This window comes from Polypterus senegalus, chromosome 15 (genome assembly GCF_016835505.1).
Source record: "Polypterus senegalus isolate Bchr_013 chromosome 15, ASM1683550v1, whole genome shotgun sequence".
Lineage (NCBI taxonomy): Eukaryota > Metazoa > Chordata > Cladistia > Polypteriformes > Polypteridae > Polypterus > Polypterus senegalus.
In genome coordinates, this window is record NC_053168.1 from 116,068,034 (window position 1) to 116,090,827 (window position 22,794).

Below are 22,794 nucleotides of genomic sequence, written 5' to 3' on the forward strand. Positions count from 1 at the left end.
AAAGCTGCTCGGGCGCAGGCACGGAGCGGAAACTTCCGGGTCAAAGACGCTGCGCGCGCTGTTCAAGTCTCTGAGCGTAACTCCTTGTCTCGTCGGAGGAAGTTTGACAGCATCGGTTTAAAATCAGATATCTCTGACTTATTGTACCGATTTTCCTAAAACCTTGCACGTTTTTAAACGTGCGCAATAGTTTTCTGTCCAAATATCACGGATTAACAACATCCTGTATTCAGTAAGTGTCTAGTGGTCTTCTCACCGTTTAAACAAATGATTGTTTTTGTTATTCCATAAATCCTGTGATCTGTATAACTGAAAACTCTACGGGGAAATGATTGTTTTTGTTATTCCATAAATCCTGTGATCTGTATAACTGAAAACTCTACGGGGTGGTGTTTTTGGGTGTTGCCTACCCAAATCGAAAACCTGCAGACGCATTTTAGGAAATCAAGAAAAACGCAGTTAGAACGTGTCTTCTCCTTTTAACAAGCGGTGGAACACCTTTAGTGACGACAAGGGGACACACTAGTTAGAGCAATCTCCGAAAATCTCGAGGATTTTCTTGCGACAATCTGGTTTTCTTCCAGGTCTCAAATATGCTATGTTATTAGGTCTATTGATGAGTGCAATAGTCCTAATTGACTGGTATCCATCCAGGCTTGTTTCCTGCCTTGGGATGTAATAAGTGCGTTTGCTTAGATGAACATTTTTTGACCGTTTATTATAAATTGTTACGGTAGGAAACAGACTAAGACCACACAGTTGAATTCTCTCAGTGACAGGGAGGTAGCCTGAAAGTTTGTAAGGGCACTTGTACATTTAAATAAAAGGAAGCACCTATGAGTGCACGAGCAACTAGATGGCACAATAGCTTGGTTTTCCAGACCATATATGTGTTTTTCCATTAATGGCTCAGGAAAAAAAAAAAAAACTAGTATAATGTAGTCAAGAAGTGTTTGGTATTAATGCTGACAGTGAAATAGAAAAGCTGAAAAGTAATGAAAAGAATTACCGTTAGGTCTCTTTTGTTTTTTATTTGCACCTTTGATTTATTATCAGTTTTCAAATAGCAGAGAACTTGTTATGGTATATAATATCAATCCTAGGTATAACTGTGGTTTTATGTAGTTAATTTCCTAAAAGTGTACAGAAAGTCAATCAAATAATGAGCCTTCAGATGTCTGCATTCAAAAGCCAACGATTTATAAAATAAAATAATAGCCACAGCTATACCTTGTTTATACCTTTAATCTGCAGACTGTGGGCACTTGCAGGGACAACCATAATTCTAATGCCTCTCTACCTGCCTTTTTCCATTTGACTGTAAACATGAAACATGTATTGTTCAGAAGGGAGAAGCAGCATGTTGTTTCTGTGGCATAATTCTATCTGGAATATGTTGCATTGCACTTACTTATGTCTTTTTTAATTAAAAAAATGTTTGAATGCTCATAATCGTTGTTAAGTTTTTATTCCTTTAAATGCTACTTGAAATATTAATGTAATTTATGCTAAAAGAAATAATTGCATCTCTGATCACAGTTCCTACAGTCCAATCCTACTTGTTTAATCTTCTTATTATAATTGAGGGACTTGTAGGCAGTGTGGTGCAGTTGTTAAGGCTTTGGGCTTCAAACCCTGAATGGGGTTTGTTCAAATCTTGCTACTTTGAAACTGCGACCATGAGGAAGTCACTTGACCTGCCTGTCCTTCCTTTGTATCAGAAATGTTGTAAATTGCCTTGAATAAAGGTGTCAGCCAAATAAGTAAATATAAATGTAAATAGTATATTAGAGTCTATCCTGGTAGCATCTGGTGCACAGCAAGAACCAATTCATGACAGGATGTCAGTCTATCAAAGGGCCCATTTACACACACATTCACTCTTCAGTTTATGACGCTTAGTTAATTTAGCATAGATGATCCAATTAGAGTTTTTAATTTTAGAATGTATTTTCTAATCTGTTCAAATGTGGCTCAAAAAATATGAAATATGCCTCCCATGAGTTAGAAACATAAAAGCATGTGATATTAATAAATATTTTATTTATTTATTTTAGTACTTTTTAATAATGCATATGTTGCATTTTCTTATGAAAAAGTTCAGTTGGAAGAGCACATTTTTTTTATAATAATTATGTTTTGTATTTTAAAGGTATCAAAATGGATGCAACTGGAGAGCCAAGTTTACCAACTGGCTCAAATCCACTACAGATACACATTGAGGTCAATGTTAAGAGTAACAGGTAGGTTTGCTGAAAATTCCAGTCCTGTCAGTACTTTTATAAAGCAGCCTTCATAGTAAAGCTCATCAGAGGATGCTTTACAATGAAAATAATATTACAGTATAAAATCCCAACAGAAAACAAAGTAAGCCAAAAAGGTTTTAAATAATTCATCCATCAAATAATACACCCATCTATCCATTTAGTTAATCAGTTCAATTCTATTCTTAAGTCATGGAGCCAATTCTGAATATGACAGTAGTCTAATGCAGAGCATAAGTCACACTTGACCAATTTACAATTACTAGTAAATCTAATATGCATAGCTGTAACAGGTGGGAGGAAAACTGCAGGGCAAAAAATAATTCCCTGTGCACACAGGGTGAAAGCACCAATTCCACACCAATATGTAATCTACAGTAGATTGGAAGTCAAGCTCAACTTCCTGAAGCAGTAAGACAACCATGATAAAGGCTACAATGGCTTACTACCGTAAGCAATATAATTGTAAAGTATTTCTTTTTTTATTCTGGCAATAAGGCATTTGTTTTAACACATCAGTTGGTGTTAAATTTTTATTATGTCTGTACACTCACTTGGAAGTCTTTTACTGTTTCTCATCAATGGGTGCAGCCAGTTTAACTAGACATTCAAGAAAGTTTATCTTAAAAAAATGCCTGCACAGTAGTGATTGCTGGTGATGCCATAATTGATTTCTGTGACTTTCTAGGAGATTGACTTTTCATTTTCAAACCATAGCTTGGTAAAACAATTACTTGTAATCAAGAGACAAACCTCAGAAGAATATGTGGTGATTAATATTTATTTATTTAAGACTGAGGTTTACCCCATTTTTTCTATTTTTATTTTTAATATTCTAATATGTGTTAATGTAACAGTAGTGATACTTGCTTGTCATAGATTCATAGGGTCAGTATTGTTACATGTACAGAGTACTACTGTGTAATTCTTACTTGAACGTGCTAATCAATATACAATGCACTGGCAGCATAATTAATGAGTATTACTGCCTTAGCCCAAAACTGAAATAACTAAATTACCTTGAAACCTATGTCATCTTTACCAGAAAAATCTCAGAGCAATAGGGGAAAGATAGGAATGGTTATGAAGAGAGTGCTTAAATTAGACTTTAATATTTTAAAAAGTAAATAGTTTTATTCTTTATTGTAAAATAGATTACAATTTTAAGGCAGAATTCATACAAAAAACCTTTGCAAATATGTGTTTTTAAATTTTGTAGTTAGGCTTGTATTATTGTTATGTACTTGGAGTAGAGAGATTCATATTCTGTTAAATAGAACAGTAAAATGTTTCATCGAGTACAGTAAATAAATATTAATCACTACCAGAGCATTTAAACCCTGTTCTCTCAATTGGGGAGCTGATATTTTGAAGCAATCTGCCATGCATGCTTAAAAGAGCTCCAAAGAAAAAAAGAAAGAAATCTAATTATGCAACTATGTGTGTTTTTTTTGTTTGGTTTTTAGCGTTGCCAAGAAACAAGATGTGAGGCTCCATGTCCTTGAGATGCTGAATAAACACCAAGTGATTTTTGGTGATATTACTTGGTCAGAATTTGATGACATATTTCTGACAAATAACGTTAACGCTGTGGCCATCGTTGATACAGACCTGAGACAAGTAAGGCACCAATGAGATGTATTTTTTCCCGAATTTCAAATGTATTCTGCTTTCTCAGTTGCTAATTTATTTTTTTATTTAGCATAACACTGCTACAACCATGACCATTGTATTGTGAAGGGGGCGGGGTCTTGTTCCCTCTCATTCATCCTTTAAAATGTTTTTGGAGTCTCATTGCCTACTAGTGCAAAATGCATTAAGATGTGAGTCAAGATGGGAAAAAAAAAATCAAAAGTCGTAAATAGGGTTTTTGTCAGGAAAACCTTGTCAAATACTGGGATATGGACCCAAGACATCATCATGTGGGTTCACCACCCATAATTTAACAGATGGAGAATACTTTTTTAGTTGCAGAAAAAGAAAAAGTTTGGAAATTACTTTCATTTTTACACCTTTTGATTAAATTATTCAACCTTTTGTAGAATGTTTAAAATGTGCAAACTACTTTTTTTTGTAGTCCTGCTACCTCAATGGGCCTGGCTAATAATGTCTTTGTTTGAGCTTTTACCTTCAATAAAAGCTTATGTTAAATCTCAGGAAAAGTCAGAGACATCCATCCATTATCCAACCCACTATATCCTAACTGCAGGGTCACTGAGGTCTGCTGGAGCCAATCCTAGCCAACACAGGGCACAAGGCAGGAAAAAAACTCCGGGCAGGGTGCCAGCCCACCACAAAAGTCGGAGACATTGAGTCTAAAATGATCTTGTTTAAACCTTGGGAGGTGCAAATGAATTTCCCCTTGGGATTAATAAAGTATCTATCTATCTATCTAACTACAAAGAGTTGTGGCTGAAAGGTGGTTGGTGCCATAGCAGTCTTTGTAAGATCTGTTAATGGATTTAAGTGATCAGGGAAGCAGTTATCAAAGAAGAAGGCTTTCCATGCAATGCAACCCCATGCAATGCAATGTTAACAGATACTGTATATCTTTAAATTTGACTAAGAAGTACCATTCAACTAAAAACTAGATAGCTGTGGCTGCAGTGAAAGCCTGGATATATGAGGAAATACAGCTGCCTTTCCATGAATGGTTTCATTTCCTCATTTTACTAAACTTATCATGTACTTTGTATATAGTGTGGGATGCCTCCATGTTGGAAGGACTGGGGGAGGAAGCCTATCCAGAGCATTACCTCCCCCTGAGCGCCAGGTGGCAGTCCCCCAGGGTTGCAGCAGTGCTTTGTACTCCTGCAGGGCTCCATGGGATCTGGAGTTTGATGCAGCCCTGTTGGGGTCCATGGGCACCGCCAAGGGGTGCTACAGCTGCTACTGAGCCCTTGGATGCAGCTTTTCCGTCACAGCCAGAAATGCTGCCAATAGTAGGTTAACAAGCACCTGGAGCACTTTTGGGTGCCATATAAAAGGATTCAATAGCCACTACTCAGCAAGCCAGAGTTGGGAGGTGGAGGACAAAGGTTGCAAAAAGGAGTAGAAATGGACAGGAAGAGAAAGAAAGAAAGAAAGAAAGAAAAAGGGACTGACCATTTTGTGCCATTTGGTGCTGTACTGTGCTGTGAGGAGTGAAGGAAGCGCCCCCCACGTGTAAATAAACTGTGTGCTGTGGGGCAAACTTGTCTCCAGCTTATCTGTATTGAGGTTAGGGGGTTGTACGCACCCTGGGCTTCACAATAGACACTACTTGTATGCTGTTGTGCTTTAATTTGATTTCTGCTTTTTTCCAGCCTATTGATCTCAAAAGCTGCAGCCTTTTAATTCACATCTTCACACTTAGTAATGATGGACCAAGCACTGAGAACCTTGAAAATGAAGACGAAAGTTTAACAGCAGCCAATCACTGGCTACTTCCAGCTGGTATGGTTCAGCATGTACAAAAATTTTACAACTGTTTTATTTCTTCAACAAGTAACCTTTGATGTCTAACATCCATGTAAAAATCAAAGTCAATTGGACCAGTCCAGCTAGCCTACCAGTTCCTGCCTTGGAATTGGTTATGCAACCTTCTTTGACTTAATTATATAAATGACCTTTCCTTAGAAGCCAAGATATGGTCATGAATTGAATGATATGAATAAGTTTAATTTGTGTTGAATTCTACAGGAAATATTTTTGGTTATGTAAATACAAAAAAAAATTCTAGCATTCATCTTTGATAGAAATGTACAGTAGCTGTATATATTATTGATGGTGGTGAGAATCAAAGATTATTATTATTATTTATCATTTTCATTTAATTATGTAGGAGAATTAATTCAGGTACCTCTACTTTGCAGCTGAATTTCATGGCATATGGGAAAGTCTGATCTATGAGGATAAAGTAAAGTCTCATGTAAGTATGCATTTTCATGATTCTGACTATATTAAATGATTTGTTGTTGACAATGAAACTTTGAACTAATTATGCATTCATCTTACATTGTATATTATTATGCTGAACCATTGTAAAACTGTACTCTATTATTTTTCCATTAGCCCATCTATCTTAAGTGACTCCATATACAAGTTGAAAATTTAAAACTTGGCCTGTACTGATTCAATATATGACAATCAAAAACTAATGTGCAGTTCAGATTTTTAAAAATGTTTTCTGTCTTCAGATCATTTTGACACATTCTTCAACATCATAAATGAATTAAACATCATAGTTGGCAAATATTACACAATCTTAGTGAGAAAACTAACATTTGGATGTAGCAATAACTCCAGTAAGCACTGCAATGTAAATTGCTCTTACAGATACTGGCTCTTAATACAAGGAAGTGAATGAATCATTTGTTTTTCAAAAATTAGATCTAACTGTCCCATAATGGCTAAACTCGTGCTAAAGATTGTATGTATTTGTGCAAGTATACGCCAGTACTGAGAAAAACTCTCAATGTAACAATACAATAATATCAACACCAACCAACCCTAATTATATTTGTAACTGTACTTTCATGCTTTACAGCTTCTGGATTACATGTCCACTACCATGTTGTTCTCTGATAAGAATGTGGACAGCAACGTTATAACCTGGAACAGAGTAGTATTATTACATGGCAAGTATGGTTTTTTCCTAACTGAAACATATTTTATACATACAAAATATGTTTAATGGAAACTTTTTTCCGTGTGTGTGTTGTTCTCTTTAAGAATGCATTTTGAACTTTACACTATGTGTTTTAAAATAGACGTACAAACAATACTGCACTGGTATGCTCTATATGTTTAAGTTCCAGTTTATTGTCTTAGGCATATTACACATTACAGCAAAATCCTTACTTGCATGTCTCCTCAGAGCAGTTCACAGTTTATTATGTATGTCCTGAATAGAGGGCACTTTGGTGCTGGTAATTTCTGTGCTATGTTTACCCTCTGCAGTGTTTTACATTCTTGAGTCAAGCAGGTAACATACCAGGATGTGATGTAGTCAGTAAGGATGGACTCTCTGGAAAAATACAAACTATCCTCAGATGTCACTGAAGATGTCAGTTAATTGGTTTCTACAGGTTTTTAAAACACACTCTGAAGTTTTATTCAGACTGGGTGGCTTTTGGACATTAATCCATTTAAAAATCCTCTTTATGGTATATTTAGAAATGGAGAAAGCTGAATTATGTGGAGCCGCAGGCAATCGAATGGCGAGCCGCTTGTTATCACAACAAATTCTGCATAGAATGCATTAAGTTCATCAAGGAGAGAAAATGGAGATGAAATTGGATCAGTCTTTACTTTGTAGTCCATACGCATCTGTAATCCCTGCCAAAGTTTGCACATGCTTACAGCTGCTATGGTCAGTCTCTAGTTTACACCCATACTTCCATTTAGCTACTTTGATTGTCTTTGTGCATATTTCTAAATCGCCATTTTGAAATGTCAGTGGTGGATGACCAATGGTTTCTTGCTAGAATATATGTGGTTTGTTTTTGAAGAGACACAGCCTTCCACTCATTTTTGGTTGACATTTGCATACTTCTCTAGATGACATCTTAACTTTGGAGGAAAATGCAGTCATTTCCTCACCGAATATGATGATGAGAAAACGACATGGATGAGATACTGGCATAAGTTAGTTATTAACTAACCAAGAAACAAGCGTTATTTGTAAAACTTTGAAGTTGTTAGAATGAAATGATATTTTGCATTGCCAAAACAGTAATGTTACTTTAAATACACATATAGTTGATTGTGGCTTATGTTTCAAGCCTATGTAGCTGCATACAATTTATCCCTTCGCTTCTGGTTTAGTAATTGCAGTATATTTTAAGTTACATCTCATTTAATCAATTGTGATGTACGTTGAAAGGTATGTTATAGAGCAAGCCAGAATGAAATATATGCATATATTAAGCTTGGAGCTTTAATTGAATTCTTCTGTACTTTGGTTTGGTAACAATTATATTTTGCTTTCTCGCAGGACCACCAGGCACTGGAAAAACATCATTATGCAAAGCTCTATCTCAAAAGCTTTCTATTCGTTTCTCTGAGAGGTATACCTTTAGTTTACTTTTAATAGAGCTTTTCTTGTTAGTTGATTAGTCAGATCTACTGAAAAGTTAATAAAAATGGTTTATCTGAGAAGATAAGTTATTTTATGCTCTTAATGTATTAACTATTGGTGTATAATATAAATGATATCCTCAACTTTAAAATTGAAAGATATATATTGTACGTTTTAAGAGTTATTTTTTCCCATGTTTTTGCTGACTAATATTTAGTTTAACTGAAATTATTTAAATCAGTTATTCTTTTATGATAACAAGCTGAGTTATATAATGTCTCTCTAGTATTATTATTTTACCTGTATAATGTATTGCAATATATTTAGTAATAACTTATATTTAATTAATATTGTATCTCTAAAATAGGTACAGATATGGACAGTTTGTTGAAATAAACAGCCATAGTTTATTTTCCAAATGGTTTTCTGAGGTAAGGAAAACTGGTTTCCTTGTTTTAATTTTAATAATATACACATATGTAACCTGCATCCTTACGTGTTTAAAATATTGTGAAACATTTTATTTAAATGTATTTTTCACAACTACAGAGTATAGTTGCTGTCATATTTCCACAACCGGAATAATCCGATGTAGTCATTTTCTTAGAGTTGCTTAGTAAGTCAGTTTTGGTATTGTAGTGGCAAACTAATGGTTTATAGTACAACTCCTTAACAAGACTGCTGAACATGTCTGCAATCACTGTCATAGTTTTATACATGGCTGAGACAGTCTTTCTGAAATAACGACAATAACACGCCATTATTGACTAACTACAAAAATGGAATACTTGCCAAAGTGTGTAATTATAAGTACATTTAATAGAAAATGCATAGTCCTCAAAAGAGATCATCTCTGGAGCACATGAAGGTTTTAGGATGTTTTATGTGATACTACCTGAAATACCCAGCGTTGCCTGGGAGGAAAATAAAGTTGTTTTTTTTTATTTTTTTGTTTCAGAAAAATATAATAAAAAAAAAACACACACACACAACTTTAAAAATAAATTAACAAACAATGAAGACTCACTAATGTGCTTGTCTTGTAGTCTTGTATGTATGTTATCATTCAGTTGATGCTCAGAACCAGCCAACTCTATTTAATTTCAAAAGCAACAGGGGCGCGTTGGTACTCAAACATAAAGAATGGGGGCAGTCACCTTCAGTTTGCCCTCTGGTGGTCGTCCCGAGTGTCAACTGGATAATAATATGCATACAGGACCGCAAGATGACCCCCCACCCTACCCAGAAGGGGGTGGGTTTGGGTTGATTTCACCCTACAGTATTTTTAGTCGACCAATGAGAAACATGTGTACCTTATTATAAGATGATTTTTGCTTTATGGACACTACTGTTGAGATATGCTCTAATCTCCTATTACCCTAAAATGGGTTAAATGCTCAGAATTCTTTGTTAATTGAGATTTTTGGTTTTATGATTTAGATTATAAAAAATACCATGACTAAGTTATATCTTAAATACATATATATATTTTTTTATTTGTTTACAGCATTTATTTTAGTATGTTTTTCTGTGCTTGGGTCAGTAAAGCAAGGTGGTCTTGCCTACCTTTTCCACCAAAATTAGTCAATATTATTCAATATTATGGGCTAATGTTACACAAGAATGAAAATGTTTCTTGTCAGGCAGAAGAGCTACATCATCCATGAGTGCAATTTTATAAAAGTGTATTTAAGTCTATATAATTTGCTATTAATCTTCTGTCTTCCAACTCAGATAAGTCCCATGGTTAAATACTGGTGATGAATGCCTAACAGAGGGAAAATGATGAGTAACTGTTACAGAGGCAATTTTGTGTGTTTTTTAAACAAGTAATGCATTTGATCAAGCAGATTAGCTTTGTCAGTGAACCTTATTATCATAGTCATCATTCTGTTTTTCCTGGTGAGTGTCATATTGGTAACACTGAGCTCGACTGACCAGGCCTCCTCACAACTTCCTCAAGCCCTTCTTGGGGCATATCTAGACACTCCCAGGACAGTCAGAAGTTATCATTTCTCCAGAATATTGGGTGTTTCCTCTTGGTTCTCATACATTGATCTGTGCTTTGTACACTTCCCTGATGCCAAATGAAATAATTACATACCCAAACCACATGGCTCCTCTCAATCTGGATAAGCAGCAGTTTTACTCAGAATTATTAACCTCCTCATACTGTCATGCATAGTGAGCTATGAGACCTTATGCTGGGACCTTATTTCAGCTGCTTATACCTGTGATTTTGTTTTTTCACTCACTAACAAGAGCTTGTGACTATAGGTAAGAATAAGGATGTAGACTGACTAACGTGTTTGTCTTACATCCCAAAAAAAGCTGAACTGCAGGAAAATGTTAAGTATGATAATGTTGCATCTGGATTTTATAGTGTAAATTTGAGAAGGCACATCTGATAAGGTAAAAATATATACTATGTGTTAATATATTGCTTTAATTTAAATTAAAATTGTATTGATCTTCTGAATCTTATCAGCCTCTTTTTGATGTTTCAAATATCCAACCAGAAAAACACAGCCAATTCAATAAAATGTTCCAGAAAAAATCATTCAGACTGCTTATTTTGTATTTTGTTCCTAGAGTGGTAAACTTGTGACAAAAATGTTTCAGAAGATTCAAGAGTTAATCGACGATAAAGATGCACTTATTTTTGTTCTCATTGATGAGGTAAATTATTCTTCCTACATACTGCTCTTACAAAGTGAGTTTTGTTATATAAGGACAATCAGTAATATATTCCTACACTTCTATATTTCAAGTGTGGTTTTACATGCTACAACCACTATCTGAAACAAATTTTATCATTTCTTATAAGATGTTAACTAGTCTTGAGTGACACATTACATCAGGGCATCAGTGAGTATCAAAAAAGAAGGATTAACAAATATGTCCCATTCACCAGTATTGTTCTAGATCAATATGAGGCTTAAAGGTTGGCTGAAATTGAAGGAAACAGTTTGTACAAGCTTTGTGCTGAGTTATATGGTGCATGTAAATGAGATATGGCAGGCTAAAGTTGACCATAAACTAAAAGTGGAGAAAATTAAGTAAAGAAGCATCAGAAGTAAGTGTCAAATTTCGACTAAAGAGTGTAGGTCAATTCTACAGCTGAGAGAAAGGACAGATACTGTATGTAGATAATACTGATGATATTATACTGCCTTGGATGCTTTGACTGTGTGAACCAAAAGGTGAAAAAAAGGAACACTGTTATAGAGATGAAGGTAAGACCCAATAGATAAGTCAAGAGTGATTTTAGACAAAAGTAATGGAGAATGACATGAGAAGAATAATTCTTACCCTTAAGGATAAACAAGATAAAGGAAAGCTGGCAAATGTAATTTGGGATGCAACTGGCTATCTTAGTTAAACCTAGATAAAGGTGGTCTAATTCATATTATTGTTTCATAAACTCAGAAATACTAAAATAAAGATCTCTAAATTTATTTTTTTTTTAATCTAGGTAGAAAGTCTGACTGCAGCTCGCAGTGCTTCACGCGCAGGAACAGAGCCATCAGATGCAATTCGTGTAGTCAACTCTGTCTTAACACAGCTAGATCAAATAAAAAGGTATGACTTCTCTTCATTTCAGTAATTTGCAGAGGATTCAGAAAGTATTCAGACTTGTTCACTTTCCACATACTTAATTGTGTTATAGATTTAATTTTAAATAAATACATTTGCCTATTTTTGCTTCTCAGTCTACACTCAATAACCCATAATGACAAATTAAAAGTATTTTCAGAAAGATTTGCCAATTTGTCAAAAATCAAAAACTGAAATATGTAATTTATAAAGTAATTCAGAACCTTTGCTGTGGCACTCTACATTCTGGTCAAGTCCATCCTGTTTGTTTTCATTATCTTTGAGATGTGTGTAGAACCTGATTGCAGTCCACCTGTAGCAAACTGAATTGATTGGACATAGTTTAGAAAGACACACACCTGTGTATATAAAGTCCACAATTCACACTGTGTGTTGGACCAGAAACAAAGGCATGAAGTCCAAGGAACTCTCAGTAGACCAGGGCAAGGGTATGAAACAATTTCTAAAACTTTGAGTGTTCCTAGAAATACTTTGGCCTCAATAATTGTGAAATGGAAGAAGTTTTGAACCACCCGGACTCTTGCTACAGTTAGTTGTCGAACCAAACTGAGTGACCAGGGAAAAAGGGCTTTGGTCAGGGAGGTGGCCAAGAGCTCAATGTTCTCTCTAACGGAGGTTCGGAAGTCCTTTAATGAGATGAGAGAACCTATTGGAAGGACAACCATCTCAGAAGCACTCCATCAGTCAGGTGTTTATGGCAGAGTGTTAACTCCTGCATGGAGCTTGATAAATGGTAGGACTGTGAGAGCATGAGGAAAACGATTCTCTGGACTGATGAGACAAACATTGACTCTTCTGGGCTGAACTCCAAGGGCTATATCTGACAAAGACCAGGCAGTGCACATCATCTGTCTAATATTATTCCAACAGTGAAGCATACAGTAGTGGTGGAAGCATCATGCTGGGGGTGGTGATGAGGGTGCTTCAGAGCTGTAAGACCAAAGAGACTGGTCAGAATTGAGGGAAGGATGAATGCAGCCAAATACTGAGGGGTCATTGAAGAAAGCCTGCTCCTGAGTGCACAATGAAGTGATGGTTCACCTTTCAGTGCGATAATGACCCCAACTATACAGCCAAGACATCACTGGAGTGGCTTTGGGACTGTCCTTGAGTTTGTTTAGGAAATCCCAGACTTAACACTAATGGAGCATGTGTGGAAAAACCTGTTTATTTTATTTACAGACACTTCGCAGCCAATCTAAAAGAGCTTGAGAGGATCTGTAAGGAAGGATGGGAGAAACTGCCCAAATCCAGGTGCAAAGCTTGTAGAGACTTGCCCAAAAAGACTCCAAGCTGTAATTGCTGTCAAAGGTGTTTCTACAAAGTAACTGAACTGAAGTTCTGAACATTTATATGAGAGGTTTCAATTGTTGATTTTTTTTATTGCATTTGCAAACCTTTCTGAAAATATGCCTTTACATAATTATGGGGTTTGAATACTTACTGAATCCACTGTATATACAGATTTTCATCATTCTTAATTTTGAATTTAAGTTTTAAAATCTATCTGTATTGACATATTATTGTAGTAAACACTTGCAAAATGTTCAAATAATCATACTAAATTTGTCTTTAAACCCAGTCACGTGCTAATTTACCGTAAACAAAACTTGCAAATCAGGGAATGTTTTACAAAAGAAACAAATATATATTAAATTGAGTCGTTGAAGGACTGCATCAGCATGTATCTGCTGAAGAAGGAGAAAAGGTTTATTCCCATACTGAAAAAGGAAAAGAATGGTAAAGACAAATTAGATGTTTAACTGAAAAGGAAAAATCAGGTATATATATAGCAAGGGGATGAAGGGAACAAAGCTGAGGGAAATTAAATAAATAAAAGACAAAGGGAATTGTGAAAAGCAGCCACTAGAGAAGATGAATGCAAAATTAGGCAGTCATTTGAGAAATGTGAATGAAGACTGATAATGAGTTTGGCTTCTTCTGTTTTCCTTGAAACCATGTGAAAGAACACAAATAGAGACATCAGTGTGGCTTTGATCAATGGATATGAAATGTTTTTCAATAGGCTTTGAAATACTCTCTATATTTGTACAAATCTTTGCTGAAATAACATTTGGCAGCTAACAAATAATAATGAGTACCCTAATACTGTATAAGAAAATGAGAAACAAAACAGAATTTTTTTAAATCATCATAAATAAGTTTCATAATCAAAGAAATTAATCCATTCAATGCGAAAAATAATTTTGAAACCAGGGATAAAAATTAGTAAATAGCTATACATATGGGCAGACTGAAACTTGAATGTTGTGTTCAGTGGGATGCAAAAGTTTGGGCAACCTTGTTAATAGTCATTATTTTCCTGTATAAATCGTTGGTTGTTACGATAAAAAATGAGACACACACAGTGATATTTGAGAAGTGAAATGAAGTTTATTGGATTTACAGAAAGTGTGCAATAATTGTTCAAACAAAATCAGGCAGGTGCATAAATCTGGGCACCGTTGTCATTTTATTGATTCCAAAACTTTTAGAACTAATTATTGGAACTCAAATTGGCTTGGTAAGCTCAGTGATCCCTGACCTACATACACAGGTGAATCCCATAATGAGAAAGAGTATTTAAGGGGGTCAATTGTAAGTTTCCTTCCTCCTTTAATTTTCTCTGAAGAGTAGCAACATGAGAGTCACAAAACAACTCTCAAATGACCTGAAGACAAAGATTGTTCACCATCATGGTTTAGGGGAAGGATACAGAAAGCTGTCCCAGAGATTTAAGCTGTCTGTTTCCACAGTTAGGAACATATTGAGGAAATGGAAGACCACAGGCTCAGTTCAAGTTAAGGCTCGAAGTGGCAGACCAAGAAAGATTTCGGATAGAGAGAAGCGACGAATGGTGAGAACAGTCAGAGTCAACCCACAGACCAGCACCAAAGACCTACAACATCATCTTCAAGCAGATGGAGTCACTGTGCATTGTTCAACCATTCGGCACACTTTACACAAGGAGATGCTGTATGCGAGAGTGATGCAGAGAAAGCCTTTTCTCCGCCCACAGCACAAACCGAGCCGCTTGAGGTCTGCTCAAGCACATTTGGACAAGCCAGCTTCATTTTGGAATAAGGTGCTGTGGACTGATGAAACTAAAATTGAGTTATTTGGGCATAACAAGAAGCATTCTGCATGGAGGAAAAAGAACACAGCATTCCAAGAAAAACACCTGCTACCTACAGTAAAATATGGTGGTGGTTCCATCATGCTGTGGGGCTGTGTGGCCAGTGCAGGGACTGGGAATCTTGTCAAAGTTGAGGGACGCATGGATTCCAATCAGTATCAGCAGATTCTGGAGACCAATGTCCAGGAATCAGTGACAAAGCTGAAGCTGCGCCGGGGCTGGATCTTTCAACAAGACAACGACCCGAAACACTGCTCAAAATCCACTAAGGCATTCATGCAGAGGACCAAGTACAACGTTCTGGAATGGCCATCTCAGTCCCCAGACCTGAATATAATTGAAAATCTGTGGTGTGAGTTAAAGAGAGCTGTCCATGCTCGGAAGCCATCAAACCTGAATGAACTAGAGATGTTTTGTAAAGAGGAATGGTCCAAAATACCTTCAACCACAATCCAGACTCTCATTGGAACCTACAGGAAGCGTTTAGAGGCTGTAATTTCTGCAAAAGGCGGATCTACTAAATATTGATTTCATTTCTTTTTTGTGGTGCCCAAATTTTTGCACCTGCCTGATTTTGTTTGAACAATCATTGCACACTTTCTGTAAATCCAATAAACTTCATTTCACTTCTCAAATATCACTGTGTGTGTCTCCTATATGATATATTTAACTGACATTTTTTTATCGTAACAACCAACGATTTATACAGGAAAATAATGACTATTAACAAGGTTGCCCAAACTTTTGCATCCCACTGTACTTCAGGAAATAAACGACTGCTTAAAGATCAATAAAGTACAGCTCCAACTGGACTAGTAGAAAAACATAGCCAGCCAACATAAAGCATCATTTACTTTTGGTTCCTTATCATTCATAGTTCTGCAGTAAAGCGAGGTTTAATGTTCATGTTATTGTGATGAGGAGGGGTAAGTCCATCAAAACATTTTTGCTACTTAATTACTACTTACTTACTACTTAATCCTAATTATTGTCTTAAAGTATATGTTTATATCCTGAGGGCAGCTTCATTTAGGTTTCAAGTTTAGATTGACAGCTTTCCATTTGTAGTATTTTGCTGCCTTGTTAGAAATATTCATGGAGTAATTTCTTTGTTTATGGTGTTTAAATTTTAATAATGTATATAATTGTTTTTCTGTAAATTGCTATGGATTATTTCATATGTAATTTTTTTTCCTTTTGTTTTTCAAATTTGTTATTATTTGATTGTTGCAAACTTTCATTTCACAGTGTTTTGTTTTGGAAACGTAACTTTTTTTGTATTTGTCTTTGCATTATTATTGAGCAGGGTTAATTTAAGTGGGTAGATATTTGTTTTTCCCGATTCAGTGTAATATAAAACATGTAACAATAGGGTGGCTTGATGGCAAAATTGGTAATGATGCCAAGTTTACAGATCCAGTTTCTTAAGCTCTAACCCCCACACCTGGCCATTGTTCATGTGGAGTTTAATTTTATCCCTGTGTCTGCATAAATTTGCCAACGGATATTCCCTCATCCCCAACAATTTGCTGCTTAGGTTTATTTGTGTTTCTGCATTAGTGTGTTTGTGTGTGTGTGAGAGAGAGAGAGAGACTGGGCCCTGTCTAGTGCAGTTTTCTGCCTTGTGCTTTGTGTTGCCAGGGTAAGCTTTTTAGCTCAGCTCTGAATTGGATTAAGCTAGTTTGAGAATATTATGTTCTAGATAGCATGTAAGAAAGGTCAGAGCCGACTATACTTTCTGAGAAGGTTGGCATCCTTCAACATTGGCAATAAGGTGCTGCAGATGTTCTACCAGACGGTTGTGGCGAGAGCCCTCTTCTACGTGGTGGTGTGCTGGGGAGGCAGCATAAAGACGAAAGACGCCTCACGCCTGGACAAACTTGTTAAGAAGGCAGGCTCTGTTGTAGGAGTAAAGTTGGACAGTTTAACATCTGTGGCAGAGCGGCGGGCACTAAGCAAACTCCTGTCAATCATGAAGAATCCACTGCATCCACTGAACAATGTCAATTCCAGGCAGAGGAGTAGCTTCAGTGACAGACTTTTGACACTGTCTTGCTCCACTGACAGACTGAGGAGATCGTTCCTCTCCCACACTATGCGACTCTTAAATTCCACCCGGGGGAGTAAATGCTAACATTACTCAATATTGTTTCTTTGTATCAGTATACTGCTGCTGGATTATGTGAATTTCCCCTTGGGATGAATAAAGTATCTCTCCATCTATCTCTCTATCTGTCTGTCTGTCTGTCTGTCTGTCTGTCTGTCTATACAAAATATGAATAAATATTAAAGTAACTGACTATTATTTTTTTTTTTAATTTTCAGGTTCCCAAATGTTGTAATACTAACTACATCCAATCTCACAGAAAAAGTTGATTTGGCTTTTGTAGACCGAGCAGACATAAAGCAATACATTGGCCCACCATCTATTTCAGCAATTTTCAAAATTTATTTGTCCTGCCTGGAAGAATTAATGAAGGTAAGACCTACTGAATTAGCATGTGAAGTAAACAATGCTAGTGTGTATTTTTCTCTTCATAGAATATGGAATATGCAATAATCTGAATGATAGATAGATAAGGCAAGGCACTATATATTATAGGGAGATAAATATTTGTCCCAAGGAGTAAATTTAGCATTTTACAGAAGCTCCAAAAATATTATAACAGAAAACAATAACTAAAACACAACTCAAATATAAAACAGCAACTGCAAAAAATAAAACATAAGACTTTGGTAAAGATCAAAGTGTAGTCATGGTGAAGTGTTATAAAGGTATATTATGTTCTCGCAATGTTCCTTTTCTTAGATTAAAGTAAAAATTGATTATTTGAGTGTTCTTTTTAAATTGAAAACATTTACTGACAATGCATTTAAACAGATGGTGGATTTTACTATTTGGGCATCCTGTCCTCATTATGTGCTAGGAGCTGTCACATAAATGGTAATTGTTGTCGTAAAGTTTTCTCAGTTTCATTCATTATGAATTCTGGTGCCACTGTCTATATTTGTAAAGAATTTACATGTCTTGTTGCTATTTATCAACTGTCATTTCCTTTACCATCCTAAAAAGTAATCCAGTTGACATTTCAGTATCAACCAGTTTAAGTATTGTGTATAAACATATGCAAATTCTGGAAAAAAAAACATTATGATGTATTATTGTATTAAAACTGAACAAACCAGTTAATGTTGTTTTGTATTTTTTTGTGTCATTTAGTAACTGGAGTTTCAAACGTGAAATCATGTAATTTTATTTCATTGGTGATTTACACTTTTTTAAATTCGTCAAATTTTTGTTTTTAAGTTACTCAAAGATTTGGAAACATATTAATAACTTGACTTTTGCTTTGTGATAGATAATTTATAAATATTTAAATTGTGTACCTTAATTTTCCTTTAGGCAATTAACTTTATTGCATACTTTGTTGTTTTTCATATGAAATACACCCTACAGAAATGAAACCTTAAATGTTAATTTTAATATTAATTTTACTTCCAGTGCCAAATAATTTATCCACGACAGCAGCTGCTTACACTAAGAGAGCTGGAGATGTTATGCTTTCAAGAAAATAAAGTGTCCAATCTCAGTATTGTCCTGCACAAAATTTCACAGTAAGCTCATCTTCTCGTGACTATGAAACTCAATAAGGGTGCCACAGCACCATGGTGATTAGCATTTAAATTAAAATTTGATTCTTGAATAGTATATAAGTCTGTGGAAAATTTCACATTCTTCACTTATTTGTTTAGGTTTTATAATGGTGATGCTGTTTACTTCTATGTCTTAAACACATGCACATCAACTTGTTTGGCAACTTCAAATTATCCCAGTATAATATTTGTCTGAAATCTTTATTTATACAAAAAATATGGAGGAAAAAAATGTAAATGTAAGTATTCATTAACGCAGATTCCAAGAACACTACACTATTAAATGATCTCTAATGTTTTCTTTGAATGTCATGGATAGTGCTGAATAGAAAATCATGGGATCATACAGCCAAAATCCTTGTGCCCTGAGATGTTGGACATTTTGTTGCCTAAAGGTTACACAAATGGTTGTTGTTATCTTATGAATTTAATCTTTCCCTGGCTTGTATCCCTCCATTTTTTCTAAACAAGCAAGTTAAAAAAAACTCACAGCCATGATCAGCATTGGGACATAGTTGGGCTACTAATGGCATAGTGTCAAATGACGATTATAGAATAAAAAAGAAATAGGCAAATGAGATTACGTGCATAATGGAGACCCAATAAAGGAATAATTCTGGAGTGAAAGAGAGGCAGATTTTAATAAGTTGTAATGATAACATAATTTGATCAGTGCCAGTTCTGAAAGGTCTATATTCTTATTAAAACGAAAGCCAGGAGGCAGTGAGAAAGAGTGAATCTAAAACTTTTTGTAATACCTGGAGTTTTCAAACCTCAGACATGTGCAAATTTCTGTTTATATAGTTTAAGGCTTGAAACTTATTACAAAGAATGCCTCCCATCCTATCTTATTTGCCCTGCTTGCTTTAAGCTGTACAATTTCCAAGTCTCCATGATTTTCTAAATGCAGAAAAAGTGCTTTGCTGAATAAACATTTAAATGTATTTTTATTTTGTTGTCTCTTTCTAGAAAAAGCAAAGGACTCAGTGGCAGGGTGCTACGGAAGCTGCCCTTTTTGGCACATGCTCTTTATATTCAGGTATTCTTTATCTGGTTATCTATATGTGAGGCATTTCTTTATAAAAGTATTCCTTAAGTGGCTCAAAATAGCAGTACTTTTATGCGTTAGTGCGGAATTCTAGCAATAGAATTGATATCCTTAATACAATTTAAGCATTTTTTTGCAATCCACAAAATAATTGCAAATTAATCTCACATTCACATTTGTTTAATAAAATGACTTTCCTTCTTCAGTTGTTTCTAATAGTTTAACAGATCAACACTCCAAACCTGAGGAATTGCCCTCTACCAAAAGCTTTATGCTGTTAATCTGTTATTTGTGTATTCTGGCCCTGAAGAACTTGCTGCATTCTCCTTCTGTCCAACACATTTGCAACTGAACTGATTAAACTGTGGGACACATAAACAGTCTTTTTTTTCCTGAAACATGTATCAGAAAAAAAGATTAAAATTACATCCTATTTCCAAACCTACTTACTGAACTTCAGGGTCAAAGAGGGCTGTCCCATACTCTGGCAGCATTTAGCACAACACAGAAAACAATTACTGACTGGGCACCAATCCAGAGAAAATAGATTGCTAACAATATCAATGTATAGTTGTTTTTAAATAGGCTAAGAAAAAAACAGTTCTTTTCAGAATGGATCGAAAGCTAATTTCTTGTTCACAATCAGCTCTGTTTAACGTTGCCGAGATCTTTTCTTTGATTTATGATGGCCAAAAAAAATGAGCAACCACCATTACAGACTTTGAAAATGACAAGATGTAGATTGTATATTTATATTAACGGTTACACTTGTATACCTAGAACCTTGTTTTCGGTATATTATTCATCCTTTATTTACTCGTTTCCTTTATTTTCTGATAGTTTGTTCGTCTGGTTTAAAATGCATGAAAATCATTTCTGTGGTTTTAAAAGTATTATCCGTTTTATTTCCAGTCTCCCACAGTCACGCTGGAGGTTTTTCTTGATGCCCTGTCACTGGCTGTAGATAAGCAGTTTGAAGAAAGGAATAATCTGACAAGTGATGGATAAGATTTTTCCTTTACATAGTGTATAAAGCAAAATATTAATAAACAAGACTTAAAGTAACACTTAAACTGTATATTACTGCACTTTTTTGTACCTTTTCAAAGTTTTTATTCTTTTTATTTTAGTGTTCACAATGATGTTCTTAAAATGTATATTTTATTGTAAAAGACCAAATATTTTTTTGCCTGAGAGAATTGTTTGTTACCAGATTGTCTCATGTCCAAAAATAAATAAGTTCTTAATATATACTTCGCACTCTTGATATTTTCAAAGAAAGCAATACTTTTCAATGTGACATTCATAAGTTCAGCTACTGTATGCCAACAGAAATGGGGGAAAAACTCCAGATTCATTATTAATGATTATTGTCAGTTCACATTAAGAACTCTAGTTTTTCCTGTGAAGATGTTTCTTTTTTTAACTGTGTAATTTTTGTTACAGACATAATATGTTAGTTTCCTTTTGGGTATTTTGCCTGTGAGATGTGCATTATTTTTTTTTTTTAACATAATCGAGGTTAAGTAACAATAATACTGACAGTTGAAATGCGAAATATAGTTGCTTTCAGCTTAATTATTTTAAAAGAAAAACTTTCGGAATACTAAACAAAAGACAGGGGACTGTTGTTTAATTACATCCTACTGGCCATGTAGGATTTTTCTGTCTACTGTGTGGTCAGCTAAACTGCACACATAAAAGTGAATAAGAGCATCCCAAAGAACTTCACACTGGCACAGGAACAATGTATTTTCCCCCTGTGAATTTACAGTTGATATCCTACAAAAATGCAGAAGCTTTTTGCCACCAGTCTACTTTAGAAAATTTGAAAAAATAAAAAGTAAAATTCAAATGAGTTTATAGAAGGTGTGAAAGGTAATCACTAATAACATAAACTATTTTTTTCTGCAGATCCTCTTAAGCTCTGTCAAGTTGGATAGAGTCTGTCAGCAGGCAGCTATTTTCATGTCTCTCCAGAGATGTTTGGTTGCATTCAAGTCCAGGCTGTGGCTGGGTGACTCAAGAACATTCACAGAGTTGTCCCTAAGCCACTTCTGTGTTGTCTTTGCTTTGCACTTAGAAGCATCATCCTGTTGCAAGGTAAACCTTCAACCAGTCTGTGGTCCAGAGTGTTCAGAAGTAGGTTTTCGTTAAGGATATCTGTATATTTGCTCCATTCAGCTTTCCCTCTATCTTGACTCATCTCCCAATTCCACTGCCCCCAAGCATGATGCTGTCACCACCATGTTTTACTGTTAGAATGATATTGCACAGGAGATGAGCAGTGCCAGGTTTTTTCTGAATATGAAGAATTAAGAGCAAACAGTTCCATCTTGTTTCTCACAGTCTGAGTCTCCTTAAAATGCCTTTTTACAAATGTCTTTTCCTGAAAAACACTTCTGTCTGGCCACCCTGTCATCAAGCCCGTATCAGTGAAGTGTTGCAAGGATGGTTATCCTTCTGGAAGTTTCTCCCATCCCCACATGGAGTCTCTGTTTTTCAGCCAGAGTGACCATTGAATTCTTACTTAGTCTCTTACCAAGGCCCTTCTCCCCTGTTTGCTCACTTTTGCAAGGTGACCAGCTTTAGAAAAAGTCTTGGTGGTTCCAAGTTAATTCCATTTAAGGATTATGTAGGCCATTCTGCTCTTGGGAATAATGTTCACTTTAAGGAATGGCTTGGGGAGTCCATTTTGTTTGTCTATGTGAGCAACAAGTTTTTAAAACCAATAATTTTTTGAGAGCTGATGTTATTAATATGTTTCTGTATAACACATGGTTATTCATAGTATTGCATATCTAATATTAAACGTAGATATGCAATACTAAACATTTATGAAAACTTAATTTCTACTCAAAAGTTCATTAAATATTCTAAAAGTTTCCCTTCTGACTTTTTCTGTCTTCCATAATTAATAAACTTTATGATCATTAACTGTCTAGAATATTAAAAGAGTTTAATTCTCATCAAGTTTTCTAAATGCTCTACATCTCTGAGATTTCTAGATTTT

General features: G+C 35.3%; 1 protein-coding gene across 1 annotated transcript; it reads left to right on the top strand.

Annotated features, from left to right (window-relative positions):
* The first annotated feature begins 65 nt into the window (after nucleotides 1-65).
* On the top strand, nucleotides 66-20,954 carry trip13 (thyroid hormone receptor interactor 13). Its single transcript, XM_039736250.1, has 14 exons — nucleotides 66-232; nucleotides 2,153-2,243; nucleotides 3,731-3,884; nucleotides 5,570-5,699; nucleotides 6,119-6,174; nucleotides 6,793-6,883; nucleotides 8,242-8,314; nucleotides 8,693-8,756; nucleotides 10,918-11,004; nucleotides 11,801-11,907; nucleotides 17,405-17,558; nucleotides 18,582-18,694; nucleotides 19,703-19,772; nucleotides 20,694-20,954. Exons 2-14 carry the CDS (start codon nucleotides 2,161-2,163, stop codon nucleotides 20,787-20,789), a joined length of 1,278 nt encoding a protein of 425 aa, XP_039592184.1. The 5' UTR covers nucleotides 66-232; nucleotides 2,153-2,160; the 3' UTR covers nucleotides 20,790-20,954.
* Nucleotides 20,955-22,794: the final 1,840 nt, after the last annotated feature.

Excerpts from the sequence above, each read along its gene's own strand:
- trip13 (XM_039736250.1), top strand. The coding sequence starts at position 2,161 with ATGGATGCAACTGGAGAGCCAAGTTTACCAACTGGCTCAAATCCACTA. Across the intron at positions 18,695-19,702 it reads GTCCTGCACAAAATTTCACA|AAAAAGCAAAGGACTCAGTG; the intron begins GTAAGCTCATCT and ends GTCTCTTTCTAG. Across the intron at positions 19,773-20,693 it reads CACATGCTCTTTATATTCAG|TCTCCCACAGTCACGCTGGA; the intron begins GTATTCTTTATC and ends TTTTATTTCCAG.